The sequence below is a fragment of the Onychostoma macrolepis genome, chromosome 19, assembly GCF_012432095.1.
Source record: "Onychostoma macrolepis isolate SWU-2019 chromosome 19, ASM1243209v1, whole genome shotgun sequence".
Classification (NCBI taxonomy): Eukaryota; Metazoa; Chordata; class Actinopteri; order Cypriniformes; family Cyprinidae; genus Onychostoma; species Onychostoma macrolepis.
The window spans coordinates 18,807,212-18,829,016 of NC_081173.1; the positions used below are offsets into that span (position 1 = coordinate 18,807,212).

At 37.8% G+C, this 21,805-nt stretch overlaps 1 protein-coding gene across 5 annotated transcripts; it reads left to right on the plus strand.

Moving 5' to 3' along the window:
• Positions 1-1,291: 1,291 nt before the first annotated feature.
• Positions 1,292-21,588, plus strand: med30 (mediator complex subunit 30). 5 transcript variants are annotated; one of them, XR_009267426.1, is made up of 5 exons: positions 1,292-1,544; positions 1,906-2,120; positions 2,204-2,362; positions 7,669-7,955; positions 8,028-8,135. XR_009267426.1 is itself a non-coding variant. In XM_058754583.1 (5 exons), exons 2-5 carry the CDS (start codon positions 1,968-1,970, stop codon positions 11,160-11,162), a joined length of 480 nt encoding a protein of 159 aa, XP_058610566.1. In that variant the 5' UTR covers positions 1,297-1,544; positions 1,906-1,967; the 3' UTR covers positions 11,163-18,011. The 5 variants fall into 5 exon arrangements, 4 of the variants coding, with proteins under 4 accessions (XP_058610566.1, XP_058610567.1, XP_058610569.1 ...); XM_058754583.1 differs by lacking the exon at positions 7,669-7,955 and adding an exon at positions 11,103-18,011 and having other exon boundaries at positions 1,297-1,544; XM_058754584.1 differs by lacking the exon at positions 7,669-7,955 and adding an exon at positions 18,019-21,438 and having other exon boundaries at positions 1,298-1,544.
• The last annotated feature ends 217 nt before the right edge of the window (positions 21,589-21,805 follow it).

The window sequence follows — 21,805 nt, forward strand, 5'->3', positions numbered from 1 at the left end:
TTAACATTAACTGCTTTTCATCGTTAGTTCATGTTAATCAAATGAGACTTATTGTAAAGTGTCATGCATATTTGTATTCATATTCAATTAAAAATTTTCTATTCAAAAGTGAATAATAAAATCGAAAAGTATGTTTATATCTGTTGGTACTGTACAGTTTGGCTTATTTGGTTAGCGAAGACTTACAGAAGCATCTTTGGTCTGTTTGTATTACTCATAATAATTAAACTGATGAATGTAGCGTTACAATCCAACTTTGTCTCCAGTCAAAACATTTTTTTGGTGATCTTTAACTTGATGGATGAGATATTTCATTTTTAAAGATCTAACAAACATCCCAGATACCTTTAATAGATAATTTAAAACAAACATAGAACAGGTTTCTACACAAATGTCTGTATTTTAATTCCTTTGTTAAATGTATTATTCAAAGGAACGCCAATCAAAAGAACAGGCAGCTTAATTTGAGCCATCGCTATCTCTTGCTCTCTTGTTTTTATTCTCTTTTAAGTGAAATACTGTATCTCTTTGTTCCTCCTGCTCATCCGTGGTCTAATCCTTTTATAGTCCACTGGATGAGGATAGAAAATCAAGTCAAGTTAATAATCAAAACATACAGAGAAAAGCCCTTTTGAAGTGGGAGTCCCTGCGTGGCTTTACACACTATGAATAAGAAGAGTAAACAGCAGACTGTTGTGTGTAAGCGCATATTCTCAGCTGAGAGGAACAAGATCACTCAGGTTTACAATGAAAGACTTGCATCTCTGAAAGCCACAGACCCTGAATTACCTTAAATTATATGGAATCATCTTCTTTGATATTGAAAAAGGATATGAAGGATTATTAGGCATATGAATAGATGTAAGCAAAAGAGCAGGTCTACAAAACAGACTTGAACTCAGGTGAAATCAGTGTTACTGATCACAGGGAGCCTGATGTTAACAGTTCTCATTGATTCTTTTTCAGTTGTTGCTTAAAATCACACAAATTGATTCTGTACGAAGGTCTATCTTTGTGTTTTTTTTTTTGTCCTGAATCAATGATCTGAGATCATCATGCAACTTTAGTCTTTTAATTTCCAATAATGCACTGACAGTTTCTTTAGATGTAAACAGACACATACAGTTTTATTTAATGCTAATGTTATTGCAGTACTGTAGATAGCAGATGGCCATTTTTAGATATACTGGGATTTTTAAATGTGGCAAGCATAATCTCTAGACATAAAAATGCAATAATGTATAGGATATAAAATACGAGTGAACGCTAGATGGCGCCCTGCACCTTCATCTAAAAAGCGTACTCGCATTTATATCACATGTAAGCTCGTAGAATAGTTATTTGTATTAAAAACAAAATTTAAGTATGATATTTGATTGAACAAACCTAGTGTTTCCATCAAAAATCTTTCTTTGCTAAGCACTGAGCGAGCCTCACACTTGGTAGCCTACACGGTGACTTCTCGTGAAATCTCGCGATGGCTGACGAGAACAAGACCACTGGAAAAAATGACGTCTTGTCAACAACACTAACAAAGTGAAAAGGTATTTAAACGCTGTTAATGTTGCATATATTTAGACGAATAACATTTTCTGTCACATACCACGTTATGATTATGGCACGTTAGGTTTTTTTGTTCGTCCAGTGTCGTTAGACATTCAAGCTTTGATGACAGTAGCTCAATGTAGAGCTAAATAATATGTTTTGTTGTATCTAAACAATGTAAATGCTGTTACGACTATGATTGTGTGTTTTCACTTGCTTTTGAAGGTTATTGTTTTTATTTAATGTCTATAGATTGATTAGATAATGCTAAAATGTGATGTATGATTTGTTATGTTTATGTTTTAGGTGTAACATGTCAATACTCTCTCTTATACAAACGTGAATATATATTGTTAACAGACATGCCACAAAGTCCCACTGAATAGCCACCCAGCCATCAGTGCCCACATCCCGCTGTCCCCATGACAACCCCTCCTCTGGCCCAGTTCCCTGGGCAACAGGCTCAGGCAGCTAGGGATGTGAACACAGCCTCGCTATGTCGGATCGGACAGGAGACGGTGCAGGACATCGTCTTACGAACCATGGAGATCTTTCAGCTGCTGAGAAACATGCAGGTAAGTTCATCCCCTCAAAGGCATCCATCCACAGGTGAAGACTTTACCCTGCTGACTCTCATTCTCCCTGTCTTCTCACTCAGTTGCCGAATGGAGTCACCTATCATCCTAACACTCATCAGGACCGGTTGGGGAAACTGCAGGAGCACTTGCGGATGCTCTCTGTTCTTTTCCGAAAGCTCCGTCTTGTCTATGACAAATGCAATGAAAATTGTGCTGGTCTGGACCCCATACCTCCTGAGGTGAGATTATGCTTTCTCTATCACATTTCAGTCTAGTTTTAATGAAACTGACTTACATTTCACTTCTTTCATGATATTAAGTCATTTGGTTCTGAATATGAAACCGATCTTAAATATTTTCAATAGTTTGATGTAATTTTAAAGAAGCAATAAGCACAACTTTTAAGTCTAATGCCCAGTATAGTATTGGTCTTAGACTTTATACTGATATCAAAATTAGCATTTGTCAGTCACCAGATGCAAATAAAAACAATTATTTGCCTGTAACATTTGCCTTAGTGAAATGTTTACCGTTAGAATTTGATCTTGGATGCTGAAGTTATTTTTTTCTGTAACGCAGAGCAAATGACAATGTGCACAGTAAAAAAGAAATTAACCTGCTACACCTTTGTTTTAGGTGGGTTAGTAGGCCTAAAAATTCTTTGCTTTTATCGAAAAGAGCATTGGAATAAAGTCAGTTATTTTATTTACATTTATTTATATTTCACCCCCTTGACAACTTTTATTTTCCTTTGAAGAACCAGGTAGTAATAATATATCTCATGTAAATTTGTAGAATACAGTTATTTGTATTAAAAACAAGATTAAAGTACAATATTTGTTTGAGTAAACCTGCTGTTTCCATCAAAAACCTGTCTTTGCTATGCACTGAGCCACACACTTTGCATATGTGGTACCAGCTGACTTCTCGTCAAATTTTGCCAATCTTGTGAAATCTCGCACCCAACTTTTTTTTTCCCTTTGAAAAACAAGAATTACCAAAAACCTGGATATATGCCGTAGCCCAGTTGTTTTCAGATTTGTTCCTGGGGACCCACAGCTCTGCACATTTTGCATGTCTCCCTAATCTACACACCTGATTCAGATCATCAGCTCATTAGGAAAGAGCTCCATGAACTCAAATGAGTGTCAGAGAAGGGAGACATGCAAAATGTGCAGAGCTGTGGGTCCTGAGGAACAGCCTCATTTTAAAAGTGATTTCTAGACCTGGTCATGTAAATAAATAAAATCAGAAAACTGTATGGGCGTTGAATATACTTTTTTTTTTTTTTTGTTAAAAAAATTAATGTAAAGTAAATCATGCACAACTGGAAAAGACATCATGAATATTTTTTTGGACAATGGGGGGTCTTCAAAATCACAAAGATTGAGAAATTGATTGAAACATCTCATATGTGTGTGCATCATTTTAAACACATTTCTCAAAAGTATTAATTATATTATGAGGGGTTGAAAACTTGAAAGAGTGGAGTTTGAGTGAATATTTAAGAGTGAATTCATTTGATCTTGTACTTCAGCGAATTCTGTCCATCCCTAACATATACTCGCCTGCGAATGTTTTAATTAGTGCACCTTGTGAGCGCTAGCTTTCAATTTCCAGCAGAGGAAGCAACCTTGAATCACATTGTCAGCTTGGATTCTTGTTAGCATTGAAGTGATTTAGTGATTGAGTCCAACTGAGTTTCCCACTGACTCACTTTGGTCACCCTAAGAGCTCATTGACGTCATGTCTGGACTTGTAAAGAACAAGCTCTGCAAGAGCTTGCATGTTTTTCAGATCTTCTGAAGCGCTGCTGTAATGACTTCTGGAAACATCTGGAATAAAATATAATGTTCAAATTGAGAAAATGGATATGAAAGACCAAAGAACTCATGAATCACAGGTACACATGAAACGCATGAAGTGTTGCTGTGATTTACATATAATTTGGCCCTCAGGAATTAAGATTCAAATGTGCATGAGAGCAAATTAAGTCCTTTAGAGTCGGATCGAATGCACAGCTGGTCTGTTGAGTCACTTAAGCCAATCATTTGTGCAATCTTTTTTCTTTTATCCAAGAGAGCGGTGGAATAAAGTCATTAGATCTGCAGTAGCTTTAACTGGAGGGTATGAACAACATCCCTGAGAGTTGGAAATTCAGGTTCTTTCTTCTCATTAACAGAAGTGCCCCTGTGCTGACAGGATATTTATTTTGGCTCGGCCTCGTCTGTTTGGATTTCAGGTGTTCTCTTTAGCTCCTGTTGCGCTTTCTCTCCAAACAGGAAGTGCTATAATGGAGTCAGCAGCATTACCTCATCACCTCGCTAATTATCTGCGGCGCTCTGTAATGAACAGCTGGCGAAGTCCCTCGTGTCAGCATTTTCCAACCCAGGCAATCACCGGCTCCCAACGGTGGAATTTCCTGCACAACGCAAACGAAATAGCCATGTCATTTCATTTACCACCTCACTTTTTCCATCCACTTCAGTCCCCTCAAAGTAATCAACCCGAGTGAACCTCACTGAATCATTGTTTTCAGGCAGCTGGCAGAACACATCCATCTTTCAGTGTCTGGACCTTGAGTAATGTGTTGTCCATGTTATATTAACTAGCTGGCTCTTTCTTACTCCACTTGCTCCCGACAGGTGGGTACTTCCTTTGAAACTCAATGTGAGTTTGGATCAGAGATTGTTTTTGTTCTTGTTCTTTTCTAAAATTCGTCGGACCTAAAGTGCGCAAAGCTAATTAAATCAGTCCTCGAGCTACGGCTTGTGTCTTTTCTCTCACCCGCCTGTGGTTTGCTGCATTTACTTCCTTGACAAACCTGCCAGGGGCTTTTCTCTCTCCCTTCTTTGCATTTCATATGATCAGATTTTTCCTTCTTGCTTTTCTGTTGGCATGTGACAGCCTAAAGCCTGTAAGGTTTGTTCTGTAAACCGCAGACCCACGAAATATGAGTGATTCAGAATGTGGGACTTGATTTTTCTATTGCTGCTGAAATTATAGATCTTTTAAGCTATTCATTGGTTAACTTTTGCACTGCTGTTTTTGTAACGGTTTGACGAAAAAAATAATAAAAAGAGAGAAAGACAGACTTAGTAGAAGTACAAATTTGAGCTTTATTAATAAAAATAACAACATTTAAATGAAGCTATTTTTAATGAAAGAATTAAAAAGTGGTTTTATGCCGTTATGATAAAACCAGCTGTCTATGAGGGTGTTTTTCTTTACTCGTATGCACTGATTGCTTATCCAGAACACCAGCAGGTGTCACTGTGATGTTAAAGCGAGGAGATGATGATCCAGTGCCAGCAGAGCAGCGAGGCTGCTGTCTGTTTGGCAAGGTCACAGAATGATGGAACCTCACGAAAAGAATGAGACACTTTATAGATCTCAGAAAGCATATGTGGGGAGAACTATTTGAACCATTGTCCTGCGGTAAACAAAGTCGTACCAAAGGTGAATGAGATTCATTTGAGGGTGGATCTGACGGTCTGCTTTTACTGTAACCTCGTCCAAGGCTGTTGAGAGGGCTCAGACAATTTGTAAAGCTGAATTATTCAAACCACTTCATTTTAGAGCCAAAGGGCAGTGCCTGTGGAGTTATTTATTTAGGCAAAATAGCAGAGATACAAAATTTAAAACCTAAGATCTGGTGGTGTTGATTTCTCTGTTAAGGCTTGCGATGAAAGCCTTTTGAATTATGCAACAATCCATTACTGGGGCTTCACCAGGTTGTTTAACTTCACAATCTCATCTCTTAAGCTCTTGTGTTGTTTAGACAGTAGGTCATCACAGTGAGTGTTGACATAAAATTGTATTCAAACTGTGGTAGTTTTTGTCCTTGGATACTTTTTGTGATTATTTTTCAGGCTTTCAAATGCAGCTTTGGATAATGGCCCAGCTTAACCTTAGTTCAGGGCGCTCATCTTTTAAGCTGCCTAGAGATAACCCAACTATCAAAATTCATGTTTCTGTTCACAAATACCACCATATCTTTTTCATTCATTTTTAATTCAAGATCTTTCTTCAGGAAGGCATCAGATTGCTCGTGGCAAGTAAATAATCAAATAAATACTTGAGTCTTGTGTGTAGTGACCCTGATTTATACAGGTGAGATTCGAAAGGTGCCTCATTCATCTACTGTTGAGCATTAAAAATAAATAGTATCATTGTTGAACCCTTGCAGCAATGACTTGTGATTTGTGGTGGCTCAGTGATTGAATATCTAGGTTTGTCATTAGGGGGGTACTTAACCTTAGGTTTTTCCAGAGGGACTGTCCCTGTAATAATAGGATTGTAAGACCCTTTGGATAGAAAAAGTGAAAAATAAGCAAATGAATGAATGAATGAATGCTAAATGATTTTTGTTAAAGGAGATCAGGAGTTGTATTTTTATTTCTTTAATTGTTTTTCAGGTTAAACCAACTGTATGTGGTTTTGTGTAGTTTTTAGATTTTGAAGCCCCCTATAGGTAAATGAGTGCAATTCACTGTCGTAAATACACTTGTCGGCCACTTTATCAGGTATACCTTGCTAGTACCGGATTGGACCCCCTTTTCACTTTAGAACTGTCTTAATTCTAAGTGGCATAAATCAACAAGGTGCTGGAAAAATTCCTAAGAGATTTTGGTTCAACCTGCCATTCCAAATGTCGCAGTAGAATTCAAGACTTGTCAGACCAGGCAAGGTCTGAATTGTAGCCTCAGTTTTCTGTTCTTATCAGACAGGAGTGGCACCCAGTGTGGTCTTCTGCTGCTGTAGCCCGTCTACTTCAAGGTTCAATGTGTTGTGTATTCAGAGACGCTCCTCTGCATACCTCAGTTGTAATGAATGGTTTGTTGAATTACTGTTGCCTTACTATCAGCTAAAACCAGTCTGGCCATTCTCTTCTGACCTCTGGAATGTTCGCCCACAGAACTGCTGCTTACTAGATATTTTCTTTTTTGGACCATTCTCTGTAAACCCCAGAGATGTAGAGTTGTATGTAAAAAAATCCCAGGAGATCAGCATTTTCTGAAATACTCAAGATGAGCCTATCTGTCACCAACATGCTTGGCTCTGATGCTTGATTTTTGGACTTGACCATATCTGTGTGTCTAAATACATTGAGCTGCTGCCATGTGCCATGCCAAATTCGCCCATTGGCCTCTGACCATCATGGCCTCCTAACAATCCCCATATCTGCTGATTGGCTTCATCACTCTGTCTCCTCTCCACCAATAAGCTGGTGTGTGGTGGGCGTTCTGGCGCACTATGGCTGCCGTCGCATCATCCAGGTGGATGCTGCACACTGGTGGTGGATGAGGAGACCCCCCTTGAGTGCCTAGTAAAGCGCTATATAAATGTAAGAAATTATAAATGAATTATTATGTGTTTGGCTGAGAACGAGCAGTTGAACAGGTGTACCTAATAACGTGGCCAATGAATATCACTGTGGTAATTACAGTGCATAGCTGTACGTGTGTATTTGTTTGTGTATTGTAATCTGCGCTTTTCGCTGAATTTTGTACCCACTCACCAAACTTGCATATTCCCACAACAGCTGATTGAGGAGGAGTGTGGGAAAGAAACAGAAGCCGTTCGACTTATTAGAAGTCAGTGTACCATCAGAATGGTTATGAAACTGATGTTTCAAGGTAAATACTATTACATACAGTTGCTTTAAATGTTTTAAATTACCAGAGCCTGATTTTTTTTATTTTTTTTTAAGTGTGAAATGGGCTCTGTATTTTTCCTGGCTGCTGTTTTTGACGTCACACCTCTGGATATTTGGTAGTGAAGGGCTTGGAACTGAGTATGTTCCTGTGGTGCCATCAGTGCCAAACAAAAGTGAGTGCATAACAGTAATTGAAGTAATCAAAAAGTCACTATGTGGTCATTTTATTCTGTCTTGTTTTTCAGCAACTTATCCCCTATGTGGAGGATGACAGTTCTAAACTGGATGACAGAATGGCCAATCAAATGCGTGCAGCCAGCGAAGAGAGAAGAGAAGTACTGGAAGTTAATAAGGTTAGAACCTTATTTTTTTTGGACATTTTACATTTGACAGATGCTTTTATCCAAAGGAACTTACGTTGTATTTAAGGTATACATTTATGAGGTCATGCATTCTCTGTGAATCGAACCCACTGACAAAGGAACACTTCTAAATCAAATGGTAAGATAATATATTTTATACAAAATACAAAATTGTTGGCAGTGTGTACACACTGCAACTACTCATATAACTACATATATACATTAATACTTGTATTCAGCAAGGATGCATCAAGTTGATCACAAGTCTACTGACAGTAAACACTTTTACATTATTACAAAACATTTCAAATAAATGTTGTTAAAATGTTGTAGAACTTTCTATTAATCAAAGAATCCTGAAAAAAAACCATATAATGTTTTCCACAAAAATATTAAGCCACTGTTTCCAACAATGGTAATTGTAATGAAAAAATTAACACTAGATGAGCACTTGGAACACTAAATCAGCATATAAAAATGATTTCTGAAGGACCATGCGACTTTAAAGACTAATGGTTGAGGCCTGAAAATTCAGCTTTGCCATCAAAGGAATAAATTATGTTTAAAGGGATCCCTGGGTATTAAGACATGTATAGCTTAATATAACGTCAATGATGTTTCTTATTTAAATAAGTAGTAAAAAACCCATGAAAATGTATGTTATTTTAAAAAAACGACATTGTTTTTGGACTATGGGGGGCGCCATTATTTTATGTGCACAGTACATTCTGCGTCGATGGCTTCAAATGGTTGCACTCAGTGAGCTACTGGCGCTTTTTACTGCAACAACTCAGAAAATAAAATACTGATACGATACCACATTGTGAGACTTTTGGTTGTAATTTTCAGTCGAAGAGCAACAAAAGAAGCGATGTAATGTAAGACTTCACTGCTTTCCTAGCGATAAGAAGAGGAGAAAAGAATGGGAAGATGCCTGTGGACGAATAAAACATCCTAAAGACCCGCTTCTTTGTTCTCTCCACTTTAGCCCTGTTGCCTTTGAGTCTTTTAGTAGACCACAGCTACTGAAAGAGCTTACAAATGGCTGAAACAAGAAACGCTAGATGCCATCTGTTAGGATGTAAACATGCCGATGCGCGGCCGCTAGAGGAGTTTCTCAGCGCGGATTTCCCTCAATATCCGGGGCGTTTACACTCCTTGTGGGGAAAAATGATGGTACAGCATTTGGTTTAAACTTATACTTACCGTATTGTCCCGAATATAAGACGACCCTGATTATAAGACGACCCCCCTTTTTCCAGATGTACCTTTTGGAAAAAGGCTTTTTGAAAACCAAATCTTGTTTTTTTGTTTGTTTTTCTCTCTGTAAAACACATTTTTTTTCTTAAATTATTTTCAAATTGCATATTTTTCCTATTTTAATTTTTGTTTTGAAAGTATGGTAAATACTGGTAAAATGTACCAACAATGACATTGAAAAATATACACTTTTTGATATACCATTGAAATAACAGGTAGCCCATCTGAATTATATAACATTTAGGCTATCCATCACATAGTAGCCTACCAACATTTTATTATCAGTAGAAGTGAAATCTTATTGTAGTCTTCAAATCTGGGTACTGTCATGTTTTAAAATCACTTACAGAGGAAGTTTGTTCCCATCAGGCTAACATAACAGTCACGACTCGTGCCGCTGTAAGCTTTTCTTTTTGTTTTGTTTTCGCTCGCGATCTTTACAACACACATTACATTACATATTTCATGGCACACTCCTTATATGCGTTTTTGGCGCCACCTTGTGGGTGTATTACTGACATGCCAAAGTCTAGACCCCGAATATAAGACGACCGCGTTTTTTCAGATGCATTTCCAAGAAAAACATCGTCTTATATTCGGGACAATACGGTATATCCATCGCCACCTGTAAGCTCTTTCAGTAGCTGTGGTCATCATATCAGTATTTTATTTTCCGAGTTGTGTTGTGGTAAAAATAGCAAGAGGTAGCGCTAGCAGCTCACGGACTGCAACCATTTTACGTCATCAGAAAAATGGCGCCCCCCATAGTTCAAAATATGTATAAAACGAGGTGATTTTTTAAAATAATATAAATCTTTAATGGGTTTTCTACTACATATTTCAGTAAGAGACATCATTTACGTTATATTAAGCCATACAAGTCTTAATACCCAGGGATCCCTTTAAAAATATGTTCATAGGAATAGGAAACAGTTATTTAAAATTTCTAATAAAATTTTACAATGTCACTGTTTTTACAGTATTTTTGATTAAATAAATGCAGGCCTGAGAGATATCTTTGAAAAACATTTTCCAAAATATTACCGACCCCAAACTGTGGTGCACTGTACAATATATATAAACCCAAAACAGGCCACTTCACTGCCTGCAGAGATCTTATTCAGAATCTGTTTACAGTGTCCTTTAACTTGGCAAGCAATGAGATATCTGCCACATTCACTCGCATAATGAAGCCATAGTATTTGAAAACCGACCTGATGGCTCTCTACCGAGGATTTCATGACTTTCTTGCAGTAAACGCAAAATGATCTAATTTTTTTCTGCGCCCCTCTCTGCCATTGAGTCTGCCTTATTAAAAACTGCAGTATGCTCATGAAAGGCAGTCGGTGTGGAAATGCTCATGTGACAAGGGCCCTGGAGCTTTTCGCCGGCCAAATAGCCAGCTGCAAATAACACGCTGAATGAGGCGACCATGTTGGGGGAATGAAGGATGTCAAACTCAGGGGAGGTCAAGCTTGCGTCAGAATGTGGAGAGCAGATGTGTTACAGCCCTCCGTCATCTGCCTGTGCAGCATTTGCATGTTCAAGGATCTCTGATGTTGGCTAAAAATCACATGACATGCAAGTGAACAAATAAAATATTTCATGTTTTTTTAGGAATAGTTTTTTTTTATTGTTATCTATCTATCTATCTATCTATCTATCTATCTATCTATCTATCTATCTATCTGTGTGAAGGATGATGGAAGGACAGATGAATGCAGAGAATGGTATGGTAATGAATGGACTGATGGATGAACCGGCAGATAGACATCAGCTTGAACGAGCAAATGGACGCACGCATGAAAGTAATGAGGCCATGGATGATTGAAAATTAGCACTCAGGTCAGTTTGTTGAAACATAATGGAGACCGTCTGTCTGACTCATCCCATTGCAGGCTAGGTTGCGCATTTTAATAGAGTCATGCCATTGTCCTGTTGATTGAGTGCCACCGTTTGCTGTGCCAATGGAGCTCTGGCTTGATTTACTGAATCCTTCATCACTGTTGGAGCTCCAACAAGTTGGTGAAGTGGTGGAGAGATGTATAGCACGAGTATGGTAATGCCCCGCTGCTTTATGGGACATCCCGTCACTGAATGATCACCCTGCTCTCGTTATCTGTCGATTGGGGTAATTGCTGTTTGTCAGGGCCCAGGCTGAATAATGCTCCTGCAATCTAGAGTGGCCTTCATCACCATGACTGATCTGTCTTCACACATCTTGTATGTGTTCCACAGAGTTTTATTGTACCTTTCACCAGTGGTGTAACAGAATGATTTTGGCTTTGCTTTTCTATCGCCAAAATCTCAGCGGTGTAATTGTATTTTAATCACACAGAAATTTCGGAAACAAGCACAAGAAAAGCCATCAGTGTAAACAAACTCAGGTCCGAAATATGCATCATCTGACTCAAGAGGATAATTTACTGTAAGCCTGTCATCCCTCCCCTCTTCTTGACTCTCTAACTGCTTTGGTGTGAGAGTCTCTGGGGCCCCTTAGGGCCCCACAGATGTGTGAGGCCATCCAAAGGTCCACTGTAGTCGAGGCACTGTCAACTCATCCGGGCAAGCGCTTTGATTGAACACTGCTCTAACTGTTAATAAATTCCTGTCACAGCCCATTAAGAAGGCCTTGGAGAGACGGCTGCTCTCATTTATTCTCCACCACTCTCCTCTTTTTTTTCCTCCCCCTCTTTTGCACTCTTTCTTCTTCACTCGCCCCCCTTCTCAGTGTTTTTTTTTTAATACCCTGTTAATTACCCCGTCTGTCCTCTTTATTCAAATGAGAAAGTGAGAAATGTGAGAGGAGAATGTTTGTAATTTCAAATAGGCCTCTCAGAAGGCAGATACCGTGAGCGTAATCAACAACGGCAGAGGCTGCGGCGGAGGTGGCGGCACGGGCGTTTACTGTTATCTCCGGAGCAGGGCTGGGGCTGAGGGGCCGTGGTGGAGCTGTGCTCTGATAAACAAACACGCTGGAACCATAATGAGGCGGTTCAGAGGAGACAGTCCTCCCCATACACACACACATGCTCGCAGGAGGCACTCAATTCTCCACATGATTAGTCAGTTCATATGTCATCCATTAGAACAGGTTTACTGGCTAGAGGCCTTTTAATTGGTGCACACAGGGTCAGGGAGGAAGGCCCAGCATGCTTAGGGCATGGAAAAAAGGGACACGCTGAAAATAGAAAACATTTCGCAGTGCTTCATTGCGCTTCAGGTTGAGCAATTGCTGTTTGTTTTCCTATTATTACTTTGTACTAGTGGACGAATAATTCGTTTTTTTTTTTCGTGCGATGGTTGTGTTAACATTTAAACAACAAATTAAAGCCACTCAAGGTCTGGAAGGTCTGGAAGTGTAATGTTGGTTTAAACCCAAACAACAAAAAAGGAAAAGAGTATTATGAATCTTCTTAAAGAGACATTTCACTCAAAAAGACATCCTTAACTCAACCTCATTTGTGACCCTGGACCACAAAACCAGTCTTAAGTCGCTGGGGTATATTTGTAGCAATAGCCAAAAATACATTGTATGGGTCAAAATTATTGATTTTTCTTTTATGCCAAAAATCATTAGAATATTAAGTAAAAATCATGTTCCATGAAAATATTTTGTAAATTTCCTACCGTAAATGTATCAAAATTAAATTTTTTATTAGTAATATGCATTGCTAAGAACTTCATTTGGACAACTTTAAAGGCGTTTTTATCAATATTTAGATTTTTGCACCCTCAGATTCCAGATTTTCAAATAGTTGTGTATCAGCCAAATGTTGTCCGATCCTTACAAACCATACATCAATGGAAAGCTTATTTATTTATTATAGAGGATGTATAAATCTCAATTTCAAAAAAGTGACACTTAAGACTGGTTTTGTCGTCCAAGGTCACATTTGGTCTTCAAGACACCATTTAATAGCTTTGTGTGAGAAACAGGCCCATATTTGTTATTTAGAAATTTAGAGATCCTTTTCAGTTGCTAAAATATCTTCGCATTATCAGTGATCAGATTATATGCATTCACCCTCCATAAATCAGTGCTCAAATATAAACTGACACTGCTCTGATTTGTCTTGTATTTGTACTTTTCTTGGCCTACTACCCATGAGGGAATGTGATTCAGTTTCAAAACGAACCCTTTTTGTCTTCTCAGCCAAATCCAGAGTTTTCCCTTTTCTCCCATAAGAGCAGAGAGGCTAAAATTACATCTTTCTTACTTTAGGCTTTAAAATGGAATTACTGCTACACTTTCCCTGAAAGATTTCTATTGCTCATCTCTCCTTTATACTGCCTGGGAAGCGCTCATTGGAGCCAGATGCAGTAAACCCCTGACAGTCTGAGAGGAGATGAAAGAGCTCGCTGTAAGAAAGGGATGCAGGGACATGCCTGATTGGGAATCACACAATCCTTTCTTTAAAGAAAGCTTTCTCTTGTTTTAACAATGTCTTTAGCACCATTGTGTATTTTTGCATAAAGAAAATGAAGCATATTTTTTAGAAGCATTAACAATTTTATGCATTGTAGCACTAGTCAGATTCCAAAGGCAATCCCCCAAATGCGAAATAATCTTATTCTCATTACAGTAATACAAATAATATCCTCTCTGGATTAATATATATATATATATATATATATAAGTAATTGGAGAAAATTGATATGCTTAATTATTCATGAAAATATCAATATTCAAAAAAATATAGTAGTCTAAATATAAAGGGACATGCCTTATTTAATTCAGTACTGGCTTATTTAAGGATTACAAACTGATAACAAGAAAACATTTCAGCTCGCATTACCATTTGACATGCTGTGGTTTCTCTAATACATTCCATTGTATCAATCATTCCCCAAGTGGATGCCATCTTTCTTTCATCCCTCTCGTCCTTCACCTCTGATCTATGGAGATCTCCTCCCTCCTCCGGCGTCTCGGTCTCATCACATTGGGTTGGGGCTTTAGTTCCTCTCTGTTTCGTTTCTCCATCAATCCTTTCACTCCCACTCGTCCCAGTCGCAGCGCTCACACATGGCGCACTGTTTAGCTCAAAACCGAAACGTTGCTTTGAAGATCTGATGAACTTTTCAACCTGAACATTGTGTGTTTAATTGAGTTTAGGTTCTTGTTTATGAATTGCTCTAGTGGAACGAAAATAATGAGACGTTTGAGAGAGGAAAGGAGATCATTTGCAAATCATTTGCAACTAGATCGGTTTATGTTAATTAGGCAGACAGCCTACATACATATCTGTGTTTATAGTCGCAGATGAAGTGGGCAGGGAATGGTCATGAAGGGTTGATACAAGCACTGTAAACGAAGTAACAATAAACAGCAAAATCAATACTGCAGGCTGACAGCAGTCTGGTGTTGCAAGATTGAAAAATGCTGGGGAACAGAGCAGTGATCAATGGAGACAACCTTCAATACTTTGACATTTCACACACAGTCTCTCTTTACTGCTGCTTATACTCCGGAGAGCATTTGGAAAAGAGGTTTACAGGTTTTCATTTGTGGCACACAGTAAAGCAAGTACCATTATTACTGTTGCCTGTACTTACGAACCAAACCCCATTTGTGCTACAGACATGAGTTTGTAAAATTATGCAACTTGTTAAGAAGCATGTTTCAGTTATTTTCTAAGTGATTAGACATATTATACAGATGATAAATTTGGTGAAAATCCTATAGATGTCCAATGAAAGAGGGATTCAGACAGTATAACGACCAGAATATATGTGTGCTGTGTTCTTCTTATTAATTTAATTTAATTTAATTTCATTTAATTTCATTTCATTTCATTTCATTTCATTTCATTTCATTTCATTTAACATTTTATAAATTTAATTTATACATTTTAAAATGATAAATACAGATTACTTTAGAAACAACTTTTTTTATGTACAACTTGAGTCTCTGGAATCTCAGTCAAGTTAACCTCAACAGACCTTGAATGTTAAAGATTTTTATTGGTTGCGCCATGTATAGTATCATTGTGTTATAAGTGAGGCTTTAAATGCAGCACTCACTTTTATACAATATGTAACGGGGGTCTTTGCTCCATCTCTCTCTGTACACCAAGGGGTCCTTCGTAAAGTGTTGAAGGCCTTTGTAGAAGCAAGCACCACTTTTTATTTCAGAAAATGTAAACATCTAGTTGTATTTTTAGCTGTCTTTCAAAGACTTGGGTATCTTTTCTGCTTGAATTGTCAACATGTCTAAAGGAATTTTGTTGAAGGGCAGTTGTGCAGTGTTTTTTTCTGTAGATTTCTGTCACTCATCATTTACTGCATTCTTGCCATCAGCAGTCTTCTCATGTAACACACAGAGGGGCCATCTGGCTTCAGCTTTGATCAAAATAAACAGCTGATGAAGCTAGTTCAATTTTTGGATGTTCAGCAGCGGCATTAATGCCAAAAGAACACACTGTCCACATCATTTACTCTACAAGATAGTCGACATGGGAGAGATAATGCTAATTCAAAGAAAAGACTAATGCCATTCACATCTGTGCAAGGAAATGTACCTACAGTGCTTCCTTCCTTCCTTCCTTCCTTCCTTCATTAATTAATTAATTAATTTATTCATTCATTCCATTGAATTTAATTGAATTTAACGTAATTTACAGAGACCCTTGACAGTCATTTCCGATTTAGTTTAATAACATGACATGCCCAAAAAAAAAAAAAAATTGTGTGTATATACATACACACACACACACACACACACACATACAGTGTGTATATACTCACACACACACAGTCATGGCCAAAAATATCGGCACCCTTGGTAAATATACATATACATACACACTGTATATAAACAACTTGTTAAACCCTAAAAAGTGTTACACGAGGATGAGCAAATGAAGGCAGAATTTTCAGTTCAAAGCAAAAGAGGTTTGTCCTGTGCGATTTCTGCCACAACTTTTTATTAAATATTAAAACAATTTTGCTTTGGAAGTTGTATTCACAATCCACTCGGCTCAGAAATCTTAGGGGGCATGTGCTTTTGAGATATGAATGGGAATGATGCTTCTGGATTCAATCTAGTTAACGTTTTGAGAAAGAATAAGCAGTGTCTTTAAATAAGCAGAACACAATAGTTGCATTAAAGATGTTGTGATGTCACCTGGATTAGAATGAGGTGGTACATCCTTTCCCGCTCTTCAATCAGTGTAATCCCCTTGCTTCACTCCCAGACACTTACACTAGTAATTCCTGTTCAATCTCAGCGAGCAGAAATGCTGAAACGAGTCGAGAGAGACAAGGCGGATTAGCCGTGTGGAATCCAAGGTCACAGTTTTTATAATGAAGGCTTGTTCTACAGATAATTTCTGCATTTCATTTTATTCTTAGTTTAAAATTGTTTCACTTTGATCAGTCTCTGCAATAAACATGTTCTAACTGGTATTTAAGCCACACTTCTCAATAGCTCTCTTGTTTTAGATCTTTTTTTAATCCATTCAGACCTCAGAGACTAATTTGTGCTTCTCACAGTTTTGGGTGCCAATGAAAAAACACAATTTTTTCTTTGCAAAATGGTGCACTGGTGTAAGCACGTCATCCAGCTGTCACTCAGAGTGTAAAACATAGCACATTTGAACAAACCTGAATTTTAATAAGTCCGCATTTGATCAAAAACTCTTCCCTCTGTGCACATTATCGAGGGCGGCTGCTTTGATCTCATCGTGAGTCGATGAGGTAAGAGATTCAGATGAAGGGAGAGGCCAAATGAGACGCCATGTTTGAGCCTAGGACTGAATTATATGAAAAAGTAAAAGCGGTTTTTCTCTTCTGATTGTCTTCTGCAAAAGCCACTTAATGAATTTATGATTAGGCAGCAAAATTTAAATAGTCCTCAAATATCACTTATTATTGTTAATGATAATTAGCAGTACTAAAAGGAATAGTTCATTTAAAAAAATGAAAATTCTATTATCATTTATTCACCCTCATGCCATTCCAAACCTGTATGACTTTTTTTTTTTAAAGAAATGTTATGAAAAATGTCAATGATAGTCAACTGTTGTTTCGGCTCCCATTGACTGTCATTCTGTAGGCAAAAATGAATGACATGACAGTATATTTCTGGGTGAACTGTCCCTTTATTGGTCAGAACTTCACTGCACAAGTACATACTAAAGTGCTAGTGTATAGGTTATTAGACTTCAGGTCACATTGACTTCACATTTATTAAGCAGCCCACAGTGGCTTTCAGTGCTCGATAAGAAGAAGCAACTTTGTCACGAGAGCTGAGCTGCCACCAACCAGTTGCCTTCATGCTAACTTCTGAAAGCTCCTGCCTAAACGCTGAAAGCCAGTGGGATGACGAGAGCCCTTTATCACAGTTAACATCTGTACTGAGAATCATGATCAAGTGAGACCTTACCTCTCTGCTCTATGAGAGACTTGTGTCCTCTGAGCTTGCCTCAGGACTCCTGTTTCAGTGCTTGACAACAAGTGCCTCAGACTCTCTTCCTGTCAGTGTTCCTGGAGCAATCATGATTCAGGTTGACCCTGCTAGGAAAGGAAGAAGCGATCAATGTAATGTTCTGCCCTGTACCAGCTGGGACCTGTTCGCTTATGCTGAGTCTTTATTGTGTCTTAATGGTGCTAGACAGGAGTTCAGCTCACCTGGGTCATCTCTTACTGCTGATCCCGCCAGGCCTGTTGCTGGAGCTCTGATTTTTCCTAGTAGGTAGACTGTCTTAGAGAAGTTGCATCTCTAAGTCTTCTTAGTCCTCTTTAAAGCACCATTGCCGTTGCCTGCTGTGAGCAATTTGCTTGAAATGTATTATGTCATCAGTTTTTTTTTTGCGTGTGAACTTTTGTGCAATCAGATATAGATATTAAGCCTATATGCAGTCATTTAAAAGTTTCGGGAGTTAACTTTTGTGCAATAAGGTTATAGATATTAAGCCTATAGGCTGACATTTAAAAGTTTGGAGTAAGTTTAAAAAAAAAAAATGGCAAGGATGCATTTATCAAAAGTTACAATGAAGACTTTTACATTGTTACAAAATAGCTCATTGCCACAGTTGTAAAAATTGTGATTTTTTTTCTTCCATGTGAGAGAGATTTGCATCACAACGGCTTTGTTTCCAAGCAGACTGTTAAAAAACATGACATGCACATCTCCTGGAATCATCGGATATTCAACCAACAGTCTATGGGCGTGACACCTGATGCTGCGACTATTGATCAAAGAATTTTTTTTTTAAATGTATTGCTGTTTTAACAAAAAATGTTAAGCAGCACAACCTTTTACATTGATTTTAATAATAAATGTTTAAAAAATAAATAAAAAATCCAAATCAGCATGTTAACATTTTTTTCTGAAGGGTCATGTGACACTGAAGACTGGAATAATGGCTGCTGAAATATTCATTTTACATAGATTTTATAATATATTAAAAGAGAGAGATTTTTTAAATGTTAAATTTCACAAAATTACTGTTTTTACTGCTTCTGTTTTAGTGCTTCTTATCGAGCACTGAAAATTATTGTATTTTTCATCGAATATATGCAACTTAAGTGAGCATAGAAGACTTTCAAAAACAAAAATATTATCGACCCCAAGCTTTTAAATGTGTATATTTTGAATAGCTGACATTATTTTATTGAAGGCAGTTTTCAATTTGTGAGTAAATCAAGGTCTGTGGTTAACATTAGTTGTAGAACCTTTTGTTAAATAGTCATCAAATTAAGCAGTTTTTATACATTCATGAAAATGATCTTTTTTTTTTATTAAAATGTTTTTTATATATATTATTGTTTTTTTCTTTAATTTGTGGTTAATTGCAGTTGTTATTTTCATCTATCTATCTATCTATCTATCTATCTATCTATCTATCTATCTATCTATATATATCTTGATATTTATATTTGTATTTATACAATTAAATTAAAGTGTATACTTTAAGTGCTATGATTGCTCGCCATTTCTTTCATATTTTAAATACTATTTTTAATCACCTTTTACCTTTTTACAGTTCACCTAAATGTTCCTGCAAGATAGAAAATGATCTTTAAAACTGCAAATATCCTTTAAATGATATGACATACTAATTTAAAAAATAAAAGCGAAGTACTGTTTAAAATAAATGTATTTATGTAAGTATAGCACGTCGCTGCTTGAAATGTCATGTCAGCTCATCTAATAAACTGAATATATTAACTACTTGTGTCACTAGCTATATCTCAGTGTCCATCGTTAGGTGCATTTGTGTAGTACAGATCAGCACACCGCTTTGCCTCCAGAGCTGTCTGAATTGTTTGTGGCAAGGATTCAGCAAACCATGCTGGAAGAATTCCTCAGCGGTTCTAGCCAGGTTAACTCAATACAACCACACAGCCTCTGCCCATTTACAGGCTGCATGAACTTCTCATTTCAGCTCACCCCAAAGGTACTCTATTGGATTGAGATCAGGGGACCGTGTTGTCATTGGAACAAGCTGAAGTCGCAAGCTATTCCCACAATAGAACAAGGTGGAGATGATGAATGCTTTGTGACATGGTGCATTGTCCCAGTGGAAGTAGGCTATTCATTTCAAATGGGTAGACTGGCTATATAGGGATACAGATGGTCAGTAACAATGCTCATACACTACAGCATCTAAATAGAGCACTGTTTGTATTTAAGAGGCCTGTAGTGCACCAAGCAAACAGTTCCCGTACTATTACACCACCAGCAGCTTGTACCATTGACTTGAGGTGGGTTGGTATAAGCGCATTATTGTTCTGCTGTGGCCCAACACCATGAAGCTTCAGAGATGCTCTCCTGCACAAAACTGTTATAAAGAATGTCAGTTTGAATGACATTTTCCTCTAGCCATTTTCTTTAACAAGGTGTTTTTAGCCAGAGAACCTCTCGCTGTTTCTAGCCTGCTGTGTCCAGTACAACACCAGCAATCATACAACAAAGTGGCTCGGATCACATTTATCCCCTTTTCAGTTTGGTCGAAAAACAGCTAAACATCTCGACTTTATCGGCTTGCGTTTTGTATTGAATTACCATCTCGTGTGTTAAACAAGTGGATCTCAAAAACCTGTCTCTGAGTAAGTATATAGTCCTTTTCATGAAGCAGTTAAACAAAAACAATATATTGAGGCTACTTATGGTGATGTTAACTATTTACAGTATGCAAAAGTGCTTCCTGCATCGCTTTTCAGTGATGATCTTGAGCAACATGGTAAAAGAAATCATGTTTTATCTCAGTTATTCATGTGAGTTGCAATGTGAATTGAATGTGGTAAGATAAAAAGCACAGTGTAACGCATACTAATGGCAAGAACAGTTATCTCTGCTCACTGCTAGACAAGCACACAGTGCACCATAGTCTGATTCACGAGCAAATGACTCTTCTAAGCCGGTTCTTTCATTTAAAAGGACTTGAGATACCAGTTTGGATGAATTCTTCACTGAATTAACCCACACAATCATCTGATGAGTATTGAAGCCCTAGTGTTTTACAAAACTGTTTTGAGAATGTGTATCATTACATACAGGTAATCAGATGTTCAGTAATTTTTTAGAGTGATTCAAACCGGTTTAAGATTGTGAGTGTTTTGACTGATTCATTAAAAGACATTTGTTCATCAACTGGAATACACTGGTCACACTTTATGATTTCATCTTGTGTTATTGGCATGGTACGTGCAAAGACAAAGACTGGGCACAATCAAAATAATCCAGTGGTTATTCTATCACACTTAATGTCTCAGGTAAATTATAGTTTCTGTGGCGCTACATATTGTGTGGTATAGGAAACATTCACTACAGAGTGAATACGATCGAGTCTGCTTGCATTACTGGCTTTACAGCTCTGCACACTGAAATTATGACATATAATGTGGCGTGAGATGAGATAATGCTGAGTTTTGTCATGCTACACAGGTAGTAGTTAGGAAAAGAAACCCTGCTACATCATTTTGAAAATAGCTGTGATGTTACGCTACTGATAAATGTTAACTCAGTGACGTTCTGCTCAGCAGTGCTGCATATTAACAGCTCAATAACTGAAAATGTTTATTTCCATTTCTATCCCAGAAACTCAAACAGAAGAACCAGCAGCTGAAGATGATTATGGACCAGCTCAGAAACCTCATCTGGGAGATCAACTCCATGCTGGCTGTCAGGAGCTGAAACACACATGTGCACACAGAGTCAGTGTTGTACATACACAGCCCGTGTTCGCTGCATTCATGAGCTCTGTTTTCAGCGGGACACGTAAGATAGACGCAGGAAAAAGCAGCGAGGCACAAAATTGAGAGAAGGTAGGAAGCGAAAAGAGGACTGAACTGAAGAAATTCTGCTACATTCATAACACACGGTTGAAATACCTTTCGGTTCAGCTGTCTTGGATTCAATTTTCAACCTGATGAACATTAGGAGGTCTGAGCAG